At 43.2% G+C, this 12,135-nt stretch overlaps 1 protein-coding gene and 1 long non-coding RNA gene across 9 annotated transcripts in view; one reads left to right on the top strand and one right to left on the bottom strand.

The window, feature by feature from the left end:
• Window positions 1-8,853, bottom strand: part of ACAP2 (ArfGAP with coiled-coil, ankyrin repeat and PH domains 2) — a 68,244-nt gene extending 59,391 nt beyond the window's left edge. For 4 of the 8 annotated variants that reach the window (XM_037406552.1, XM_037406549.1, XM_037406548.1 and 1 more), the window contains exon 1: window positions 8,560-8,852. In XM_037406552.1, coding sequence (XP_037262449.1) covers window positions 8,560-8,612 — 53 coding nt within the window. In that variant the 5' untranslated portion in view covers window positions 8,613-8,852. Of the gene's footprint in view, window positions 1-8,559 lie in introns of all 8 variants that reach the window. The other 4 variants (XM_037406551.1, XM_037406554.1, XM_037406547.1 and 1 more) reach the window with 3 other exon arrangements.
• Window positions 8,854-9,339: 486 nt separating this feature from the next.
• LOC119156592 lies at window positions 9,340-11,841 on the top strand. The gene is made up of 2 exons (XR_005107222.1): window positions 9,340-9,727; window positions 9,996-11,841. It is a non-coding gene; the product is annotated as an uncharacterized LOC119156592 (long non-coding RNA).
• Window positions 11,842-12,135: the final 294 nt, after the last annotated feature.

The following is a 12,135-nucleotide window of genomic DNA, read 5'->3' as shown; positions in this document are numbered from 1 at the left end:
CTTGCATGAATGCTACAAGTCTAGTAAAGACAAGATATAGCCTACATTTCCAGTTGAGCAGTGTGTCTTTTTAATGCCTTTAACTGAGACTAGTACAAATCACAAGGCTCAACACTGCTCTACCTACATTATTTTTCTTCTTCACCCACCCAGTTCTTACATAGGTTGCCTTAAACCTGAAGTATATTAGCAACAGCACATTACACAAAACCAATGATACTGTAATAACACCACATGTTCTCTAAAGTTCACTAGAAGAACCCAGTAAAATGCAGAGTCTGATTATTTTCACAAAGTACTCTAACAAAAAAACCCCACGCACACACAAGCTGCACCTTTCTGCCTTAACAATAAGCAACACTGAGTCTCCCATTACCGGCCACTGACAAGCAGCTACAGCAGCAAGGGAGTCACTGGAGAGCTGGAGTCTAGGAAGGCATCAGAGTGGGACAGGTCCCCCGGCACCAACTCACACCAGCCACCATCACGGTGCAAAGCAGCTGAGGGAGCCCTGAACCCAGCTTGCACCACTGCAGCAGTGAGGAAGGGGACAGAAGAGGCTCAGTACCTCCCTGGGTAGAGACCATGGAGCAGAAAACCAAACCCCATGCACCAGCTCAAATTCCACACCTCTTCTGTCAGGCAGAAGGGTTAACGTTCACCGCCAGAAGTCAGACTCTGAATACAACAGGCCTTTCCTCTGTACCAAGGGAGTGAATTCAATTCAAATTTCAGTCCACAAAATGTCATTCTAAACATCAACACACAAAAATCTGTTAGACGATCTACTGCATTACATAAGTTACACATCTTTTTAAAAAATAGTTACAAGATCACTGAAGACTAGGATATTTAAAATGCAGAGATGTTGACTGTGTTTGATATCCATGCGTTCCTACTTAAATTAACATCTGGCATCCAGAAAGATGGAAAACTGGAATTCTCTTGCACAGAACTTAAAATTTTGTCAGACTGAATACATTTCACTACATATGGCTTCTCCAATTTCCCTCTGTACTATATCCAGCTTAAAATACATTTTGGAATGTTAAAACTCCAAAATCACATCATGCAAACTGATCACTAGCTCTGCTTTATGTTTGTTCATACAAAATTATCAGCAGTGGTCTTCCTTGAATGACTATTACTGATGGCATATCATAAAATCGTGAAAAGAAAAAAGTTTGTGCATGTACACCAACTACTGTTAAGACTATTTATTATGCAAAGCCACAATACAAGTATTTAAATCCCCATTACTATTGACAAATGAACTCCAAAAGTTATTCAAGAGCATCACGCCTGCATATTGTAGAGTCTTAGAATTTCAAACAAGAAATTTAGAACATTAAACAGAAAGCCTAATTCACAGAAGGATTCATGCCAAGCGAGTAAGTTTGCCAACCATCTGACAGGCATTTTCTCTGTTCAAAACCTCCTCTCATTCATAAAACACTTGAAGGGACTATTTTGCAGCAATTTGTTTTCTTGATCTATCCTTGTGTCTTGTCAGTTTGAAAATGTATACAGGACATCATTGCATAAATTGTATCTCTCATTTACACAGGCTTAAATTATTCACAGTGCACCAAAACAATCATCTGGTTTATCCTAGGTCTGAGGCCTGGCTGCTTTTAATATTCAAAATGTACATGGAAAGTGTAAAGTAATTATTTTGCCACATACACAAGGATTTTTGAAGGGATAATCAGGAAGGCAAAACAATATTTTAGTTTATTTTACTGGACTAATTAAAACTGCTTAGTTTATGATCATAATGATAACATTTACTGTCTCGTGTTCTTGACCTAATATTTAGTCATCTGAAAGAGTGGCAACAAAAGCAGGATTTATATTGTCACACAGAGAAGTATAGAAAACTCCTGCATATATTAAAATAATGTTACAGTCCACACGCTAACCTGCATTTCCTCATAATGGTCTTCTATTGCAGACGGCTACTTCAGCTGGTTTTTGTGTTACAAATCTGCCACTATCAAAAATCAAACCACCTAAATTATTACCTAAACTCATAGGTATATCTAAATCTCAAACAGCACAGTATCTGCTCAAAAAGATCACAAATGCATTTACACAGTTGAAACTTTTATACGAGTTTTTAAACCGAATTCTGCATGTTCAAGTGAAAGGCAAAAAAAGGTAACTAAATTAGTCAGAATGTATTCTTCCACTTCCTGCCCACGTAAATGTAAGGCACAGTAAGACCTAACATAAGCAACCACATGAGGGTTTTGGTCAGGTTTTTTTTTTTTTGGCACTCCCTCACGACACTTCTGCATTTGCATCTTCTTGAGATACTAAACTGATTTAGCCAGAAGGGCCTGCATCAAGACCCATGCAAGGGTCTGTAAACCATAATTTGAGCGGGAACATTTCTGTAATCCATGAAAATTAGATACTTTCCTTTCCTTCTTCTCCCAAAGCAGGTTATCAGAATGGAGTTTGCTTTGGGGAGTTTTTAGAATGACTTGCTATAGTAAAAATTTATCAAGAACTTAAATCATATTGTTCACTGTATGGCATAAGAACAGGAAAAATGCTGTCTCTAAATAATACAGTTCTGAGTACAAGGTTGTCAAGAAGCTACGCCTGAGAAAAAGATCACAGGACACTGCTAACATCGCTAAATCAGCACATTTACTGTTTGGTGTCCAATGATTTCACAGATGCATACAGGAAAAAATGAAGCTGCCCAAAGCCCACAATAGACAGATTTCTATTTTTTAATTGCCACCACCTTCCTAATGAACGTTTTATTAACTAACCCTGTTTTCCAAAGATTTTAACACTTATATTTTGAGAGGGGAGGAATATCAAGCTATCATCTCCGTAACTTTAGTTCTCAATGTAATTACATGAGATGTGCTCAGCCAACATAAATAAGACACTCCATGCTAAAGAATCAAACCTCTTCAAATCTATATTTAAACCTGAATGCCTGTAAGACCTTGTATTAGTTACATTGCACACACACACATAAATGAGCTGTCCTTCTAATTCTGCAAGTACTCATTAAAGATCAGTTGCACAGGCTTAATTAATATAATTTCTTCAGCAATTGATCCTGCTGCTCTGTTACAGCAACATTACAATAGCTAGCAGATGTTGTTACTACTTCCACTGTAAGTTCCCTTCTCAGTGTGTCATTTTTCAAACATCCCCAGATAAAAACTTCAAAAAGACCAAAACTAAGGAAATTAACAATTTAAGTTCCTATTAGCAAATAGTTAAGATTTTTCAGCTTTCTTAACGTCTTAACATTTCAGTTTACTTCAATAATAATCAAACAACAAAGCAACAGAAACACCATTAAAAAACCCTGACCCTTGTAATTCATAATTATGACAGCCAACTTAATTTTTTTAATAAAATAATTTAGGTACACTAACCAAATCAAGACAACCTTATTTCAGGACACATTTCTCTAATCTCCTTTAGGAAGGACAGTAACAACTTCCTATTAAATTTCAAAAGGCTTTAAGAGATTTCCATGTGAGAGATTTTGATAAAATGTAATCAAGAGAGATCTTCTATGAAACTTATTTACTCTAGTACAATTACCCTAGAAGAAAATGCTCTAACACTGGGCCCTATCTTCCAATATATCCCACTTTCTTTAGGCAAATTATTTTCTTAATGTATATTTGGAAGACTGAGCCACAGATTTGAAAAAAATACATAAATCACTGACTAGAGTCTGAGCAGAACAACACATTCACTGTAATCTCCACTAAAGCAAAGAATTAGAAATCTAGAAGCACTCTGTTAAACTAACTCCATCAGACTCCCAGCAATATACAGATGTTGGACACATGAAACTCACCAGCATCCTGCTAAGATTGTCTTTTACATCACTATACTTCACCTATGAGAAGTGCTGTTCTACAACCACATACTGGAAATCGTAAACATAACCACGTAAGTATGAAAAATGGTAAATGCAAATTTACAAGCAGATGTTTGGCAGTTTTCTCTTTTGACTTACTGTATCTTTCTTTTTCTGTTCTATGATACTTTCCATCCTGTCCTGCCGAGTTGGTTACAAACTTGCTTTTCAGTCCCAAACACAAAGGGCAGAAAGCCCAGACCAAACATTTCTTTGGGAATTTCTCCTACAACAGCTAGGTTAGTCTAAGCAAAAACAAACAGATTTTTTCTATGTAGAGTTCTTGATCACATACCTCAGCACCTTAAATGTGGCTGAGTCTAGCCACATGAGCAGCCCCAACAATTTCAACAGTACCATAACCACACTCAGAGTACCCACACTATAAACCCATACTGAGTAAGAGGGGCTTTAGCTGCTACTCACAGTACTGTAACACAGCAAGTTATGAAGCAGGCAGCACTGTACCCACTGGAAGTCAACACAGAAGGGACAAGTTTACCTATGTTCTGATTTGTATATTTTCTTCAGAAAGTAATGAGCAGACCAAAGTATATGGGTTATGCACATACGGATACTTTCCCTGACTACTGAGCAAGACCTATTCCAAATAGGTTATGTAAGTCACTTAAATTACTTTAAAGTGACAAAACCTTCCTGTTACCTGGGAAACAGATGCTTAGTGGCTAAACTTTGGTCACACAGTACTAAAGAATAAACAAAAATATTCATAAATCTAGAAAGCCAGAAAGTGGCATGAGTGACCTATTCAGCCTGCATCTCCTACATAAGCATGAGGTGCATCTCAGCGGGCCCCATTTAGACAGACCAGAATCGAAACCACAGAAGAAAACCAACACACACACCAGGGAGCTTCAGTAACAAGCCAGCCTTACTTACACTGCAGGCCTGCCTACACAAAGCAGTTCAATCTCAACAGAAGACTCCTCAGACACGTCCCTTTGAAGGGAATATATGCTAGCCACCAGTTCTACCCAGAAACTATCCACAATACACTTTTACTAGGAAGTAATTGGCAACAGTTTCATTCATATTCTTTCATCTACCTCACTCATCCATCATCTGTTCTGCAGCTGAGGTATCAGGAAGTGAACACAAAATTAAGTTAAAAAAAATTTAAACTTCAGCAACAGTGACAGATAAGGACAAAGAAGTGATCTCAAAAATACACAGCTTTTCACTGATGCATTTTTAAACACTGGAACAGACTGAAGGTTTTTCTAGAGAACTGTTACAACTGCACACATCACAAGCAACAGAGTTTACTTTTTCTATTATTTCTCATTTATCAAGACTGTTTACTGTTACTTACAGCTGATTTATTTCCACATCACTTAAACTTGCTTCTCCTTTCTAAAAGTTTAGGTTCAGAGTGATTCACATGGCTACTACAGTGCCTACCTCACTCATTATAAGAAAACATTATTTAGTTACAAGAACAAAAAGAAATTGACACATCAATGGAAAAGCCTGTTCCATTAAACTCTGAAACTGAAATTATCATTGTTTAAAGACAAGGAGGAAGTATTATTTCACAATACTACTTGCATATCAAAAAACACTCCAGGAATTCCTGATTATATTCATAGAACTTGTCAGCACAGCTCAGTTCTTACTACTCAAGGACTACTCCAAGGCCGCTCCCCAAGCAACTTCTTCATTTCATGGGAAGTCATCAACACACTGCAAAAGAACTGCAAACGCATTTCCTTGCTAGATCTTTGGACTGTCCATACTTCAAGAGAGGGAGTCATGAAGGAAAAGCATGTGATTCCAGTGAGATTATTTTCAAAGTAGGTTTAAAAAAAACAATTGCAAATTTGCAAAAGTGTGCCTGAATTCATAGCCTTTTCCATTACCCTTTTTGAAATCAGTTTCTAAACCTCAGATTTCCAACCCTGAACTCATCTGGTATGTCCTAAGTTTACAATGATACAACATGCTCCCTTCATATGCATTTTCAGCAAGCAAACAAATCTTTATTTCCTTGATTCGGATAACTACGATATTCCCAATTACACCTCAAAGGCAAAAGAGATCAACTTGAACTTCATAAGAAACAGGTAAGCAAGAAATCCACGTCTGAAGCTGTGTGTAGTAGCATGCTTTAAAAGATTTAAATAGCTCCCTAAGAAAACAAATTTGGTGACTCAGAACTCTGATCACATCCTCCCAGTTCTCTCCACGACTCTATGAAAGCAAACTACGACATTTCTATACACTGTATCCCTCCCAACAGGTTTATTTAACTGCTTCAGCAGGTATACCCATGGGAAGGACAGAGACTACACCCACCTACTCAGCAAGGTCAGAAGAAAGTTGCAGCTCTGCTTGCTGTAAGATAAGGAACACAGCACAAGAAGGCACTTTTATGTCCACACTACTCCCTGCAAGAATGCTAGGACTTTGTAATGACCTTGCTCTACATTACTGTCTCTACCCTCCCTGAATAAAGCCACTGCAGTAAACTTCATTTAGAAGGTTTCTAGTATTTGGTTTAGGCGATTCATATGAACCCTAAGAATGGCCAAAGTTATAAAAAAAATTACTAATGACTAATAACGAAAGATAGGAACTTTCTAGAGAAATACTAGAGGGGTTTTGTTTCACGATTTTCACCACTCCTATCAGTTAAAGGTTGGAAGAATGTTTTGGTGGCATCAAGTAATTACATCATAAGGTCCTCTGCAGTTTCTTCAGATAGTCAAAGAGACCACCATGCACTAGAAGACCCCGACAAAGGGGTTTCCGCAGTTTTTCTCTTCAAAGTAAAAGAATCAAGATGGGCAAAAGGAGAATGATACCAAGTGAGTTCAAAGAACTACTATGTCTTAATTTGAAGAGACAGCTGCACACTTCTGTTCACAAATTTTAGTCAAATTTCCTTGCTTTCTCAAGTGTATTCTCCACTTCAGCAGGTATCAGTAATTAAAAAACCAAAATTATATTTAATGGTATAGTTCTATGGTTAAATTAAGCCAACCTCTGACCGCATTGTCACCAAATAGGATGGACCCACATTAAACACAGTTGTACCACAAGTACGTCCAACTGAGGGCAAAGCTCTGTGGAACAGCCAAGCCAATGTAAAAGCTCCCTGCGGCCTCAGGAGAGGTCTCACTCCCCACTGCCTTTCACTAGCCTTGCTTCTGGCAGTGAAGTTTCCTCATCCTCCTCCCCATAAGCTTTAGCAGGTTTCACACCCTTTGCAATCCTGACTCAGCTCACTAACCTAGCAAAAAACCACCCAGTCTCTTCTGCCCGGGCAGCTAGCTCATTGAAGGATCCAATAATACAAGTCAGTCATCAGAAAAACCGATGGCAGAAGCAGCCAGGGACAAGCTGGCAGCAGAGACAGAAGCAAAGGAGGGGACAACAAGAACTTCAACTTCTGACAGGGGTAAGCCATTCAAACCTTCTTCTCCAATTTCCTCCACATCCCAGAACCACGCAATTGCTAAAGAGAAGGTGCGCACACACAGCCAAAGACCAGAGGAAGAACAGGACTATTTCCCTCAATAGCCAGAACTCACCCAGCTCGTGCCAACCACAGAGCCACGGGCACTCCAAACACAGGCTCGGCAGTGACACATCACATCAAGTCATGGAGCTATTAGCCTCTCCATTAGCTAGCAGGGTGATACCAGGCACTGAAAGTGGGCCTATGTGCAGAGACCAGCCACGCATCCAACAAAGAGAAAGAACTATGGTGAGTAGATACAACAGTGCAAAAAAATATAAAGAGAGTGTGGATAAAAGCATAGGGAAAGTTGCCCAACATAAGCAGAAGTAAGCCTACAGTAATGACAGACGAATGGTCACTTGAGTGGGGAAAAACAGAAGAGTACATGCCTTCGTCTGACAATGGGAAGTAAAACTATACAGTGTGTTTAGTACTGGCACCCCAACAGTGGGCAGACTGAGTATGGCTGCATGCAGCAGACGCAGGCAGGAGGCACTGGGAGCCAAAATGCAAGTACACCTCTAAAGAACCGGAGATGGCCCAGTGGGAAGTTCAGGCTGTTGAGCCGGAGCAGGCGTTGCTTTGGGTGCTGAACATTTCCTGCACCAGCTGCCTGCCAGCTTTCACCCACCGACATATGCTCTAAAGGCAGGTGACCCCGGCAGCGTTCACTGCAGGCTGCGCCACCCCCACATGAACCCCAGACACCGCATATTGCCCACTCAGTCCCACCTACTACATATGCTTGTGTGTTAAACCCCTTCCTTGTGCTTCGCACCTCCCTCTCCTCCTCAGCGCTCCCCCACAGAGCCCCACGACAGCCCCTTCCCCACACGCGGCCTCCCGACCTCCCTCACAGCCCCTCACTGCCACCCTCTCCACACACGCTGCCCCTGCCCTGCCACCCTACACTCCCCAAACCTTGTCCCTCATCAGTCCCACACCACCGCCTCCCCACAGCGGCCCCGGCCGCCACTCTCCTCAGAGCCGGCTGCCCACAGCTCGCCGTCACCTGTCACCCTCCAGGGCCCCCGCAGCTCCCAGCCCGACCCGCCGCCCGCCCTGCTGCGCGGCCTGTCCCCCTACAGACGCCCAGCCCTGCTTCCTGCCCGCCCCGCTCCCCCGCGGCCTGTCCCCCCGCAGCGGCCCGTCCCCTTCCAGGCGGCACCTGAAGCGCGGCGAGTCCTTCAGGCACTCCTCGAAGTCCACGGTCACCTTCATCCTCCCCTACCGCGGGGCGCGCCGCTGCCGCTGCCTCCGCTGCTGCTGGTGGTGGTGGTGGTAGCGGTGGCGGCGGGGCGAACCCAAGGCGAGGCGAGCCGACGCCGGAGGCCGGCCGCCGGGCGGAGCTAGGCGGGGGCGGCGCTCATGACGGCGCGGAGGGACGGTGGGACCCGGCGGCGGGGCGACTGCTGCGGGAACGCCGCGCCGTGCAACCCCTCTGCCCGCCTCCCGCGCCCAACCGCGACTGACGGCATGGACAGCCAATAGACGACAAGCAGTAGCAGAAACAGCCAATAAGACGCCGGCATAGGCGGGGTTTTCCCCAAAATAGGCGTGGAGCGGCGGAGAAGCAGCTAGCTCATCCAGTCGCAGGAGCCACACACAAGGCGAGAGGGGCGGGCACAACAAAAAGACCGCCCAATAAGTGGGGCACTCAGCGGACGCAGCCAACCGCCGGGTGCCGCAGAGTTTACTTCTCGCCGGGCGCTCTAAAGAGTGACAGCCTGGTGAGCCAATGGATAAACAGCTCTTGGCCTCACACCAATTGGCACGCTCCATTGCCACGGCTACCCGGAAGACCAATCCCAGAGCTCATAAACACCGAGGGGGCGGCTCCAGCGCTGCGATAGGCTGGTCCTCCCGTCGCTCGGGGCGATGACGTTCCCAGAGGGCGGGACGCGGCGGCCGCCCCGGGGTGAGCGGGCTAGTGAGGCGCCCGGCGGGCCCTGCCCCGCTGGCCTTTTGTAACCGTTTGATTTTTTACAATTAAAGCCATTAATTAGGCAGGGGACCGCCTGCCTCGGGAGTGAGGCGCGCGGGAAGGCCCGGAGGAGGCCGGCTGGGCCGGGCCGGGCCGCAGGAGACGGGCCCGCCGCTGAGGGCGGTGTCACAGGCTCCCGCCCGGGGCCGGGCCCGCCGAGGTGCAGCGGCAGGTTATGAGCCACCGCGAAGAGGTTACAGCTCCGGATGCTCTTCAGCCACCGTCAGTTCATAGATCTTGGAAAGATTTGTGTTACCTGCGGGAGAGTCAAAGCTGTCTTCGAAGGAGAAACGCAAACAGCAGGGGTTTGCTGTGCGAAGAAAATCAGCTGAGCACGCTTGGGTTTGGCATGGTACGCTTGCTGGAGAACGCTGTCAGGCTTTTCAGACTGCAGAAGGGCAGTGTAACAGAGCGAAAAGAACCGTGTTGACTCTCCCACTTTGTAGTGAAGGGCTGCAGAGCATTGTAGATTTCTGATCCCGTAACAGGAAAAAAAAGAGCTTTAGCAAGTTGCATGCTGCGTGGTGTTCCCAGACGTAAAAATGGTAAAGGAGCACCAGCCACCCACACTCATTCTCAAAGGCAGTGACAGAGTACAAGTTACTGTTATTCTCTTCCAGTTAAACCTGGCAAAGATGAAGCAATGTCACACCACATCACAGGCTCCATCCTGCCACTACAGGGATGCCGTGCTGGGAAGCTGTCATGAGTTGACATTCACTCCCGACTCCTCCAGGAGTTTGAGGAACTGCCATACCTGCTCTCAGTAAGCCTGCTCACCGTGCCCCTGCAGTCTTCACACCCGCCATCCCTCCAGCGCCCCATAACCTACACCAAGCTTCCTCTATTTTTTTATCCGTTTCCCTTCTTATTTATCCTACCCCTTCTCTCTCCTGACTTCCTCATGGTCTCGCAAGGAGAAACAGTCAACAGGGAAGGACTGAGGGGAACATAAGACTTCTTTCCTTTCTAAGAAGTTGAATGCCTACTGTACCTTTACTGTCCCTCCTTCAGTTAAGGCGTCCTTATCACAAAAGCAAAGGGAAGCTTTATGGTTCAGTCAGTTGTGGTTTAGGGTTTTAGGCTGGGTTGCTTTTTTTTTTTTAAAAAAAAAAAAAAAAAGCTAGATGAAATGTCAAATCCAAATGATGAGTTACACAGATGCAATGATTGTATATTTTTTTGAGCTGTCCCCTCACCAAAACTAATCAAAATATCACTACTTTGGTTAAGGAGTCCAGTGCAACTGTCACACCCACATTAGAAAAAGCAGGAAGTTAAGAAATTTTTGTATCACTTAGGCTGCAGTTATATTAGGAAATCCACTTTTCAACTAAAGCGTGCAATTGAAAAGACAGCCTGGCTTTGTATTAAAAAAAAAAAAAAAGTTTTACTTCCTAAGGAGTAGTTGGTGTTAGTCCCTCTCCATTATTTAATGCTACTGAGTGATTACTCAAAGACAGACCAGTCTTGCTTTAATCCTACACACACAAAGCAAATTGCCTTGAAAACCTTTTCTTGGTGCTGCTGTCTTAAATTCATGATTCAGGTTCCCAGATCTACCCTCACGTTTAGGCAGCCAAGAAACCACAAAATCTGAAAATGTGTACAAACTGATATATTTCAATGTCACACTAAAGAGTACTTTCTCGTTTGCAGTGATGAGAAAATGGCAATATTTGTTAAAGTATCTATGAACACATCTACAAATTCTACAGTTGTTGCTTGTTTCTTCTGAAGAGCTCCAAGAAGTCAAACCAATACATCTAGTGTTAGTGCCATAATGTAATGAAAACAATGGTTTTATTTGTGTTGTGACGCTTAACACTGATTTCAAACAGAATAATTACATTTGTGAGGTGGTATCATAATAAACACCACAAAAAATATGTTACAGAAAAATAGTTCTGATAAGATATACATGTTTAACATCAGAGAGCGAGCTGTTGAAAAAAATATTTGTGGTTTCCATGAACTGTGTACAACTCAGTGTGAGAGAAACATTAAGGACAGAAAAAAAGCTTTAAAGATGGAGTTAAGGCTCTTATTTGCAAGTGATCTTCCTAGTGGAAGCATATTGAAAAATACTTTTCTAGACAAGACGCAGCTCGAGGAATTAAACCTGTGCAAGAAGCTTCACAATTGCGATGCTGTGGAGCTCAATGTCTGGATTAGTGAGGCTGTATGTCTTTTGTTTCCTCCTTACACCACTCCTTACTGTGTGAATAAGCCTTTACCATATATACCTCAGGATTAAAACATGCATGCAAACCAAGTCCCCGTCAAATGTAAAAAGAGAAAAAGGCATTTATTTTCTTGTCTCCATCCAGCACAGAACTATAATTGATATTTCCAGAAGGAAATCAGACATCCCTTTGTAAAAAAAGCTATATGGAGTATCTGTAGTTAACTGCAAAGTAAGCTTGCCTATTTTAGCTTTTAAAATGCATGTAGGTGTAAACCTGGAAAAAAATCAAGTAGACCAGCCTTTCAGTTAAAAGCAGCATCAGGTACACCAGGTTGCACTCTAGGTAAGCAAGATGAAGCACAAACAGAATTTTTGCTAGCGCTGAAGAAAATTAAGAAAACAAAGCCTTTAATAAAACCCATAACTAAAACCAGTTCAAGTTCCAAAATGGCATCTAACCAAAAGTGGGGGCTTGGTGGCATGGAAGCAGGGAGAATCACCCAGATAACTCAAAATCATCTGACTGATAAAAGAGACCTACTATATATTCTGAGGCTCATTTAAAAACCCAT

This window comes from Falco rusticolus, chromosome 13 (genome assembly GCF_015220075.1).
Source record: "Falco rusticolus isolate bFalRus1 chromosome 13, bFalRus1.pri, whole genome shotgun sequence".
NCBI classification, from domain to species: domain Eukaryota; kingdom Metazoa; phylum Chordata; class Aves; order Falconiformes; family Falconidae; genus Falco; species Falco rusticolus.
The sequence above is the reverse complement of the archived record's forward strand: the minus strand, read 5'-3'. Positions and strand labels throughout refer to the sequence as shown.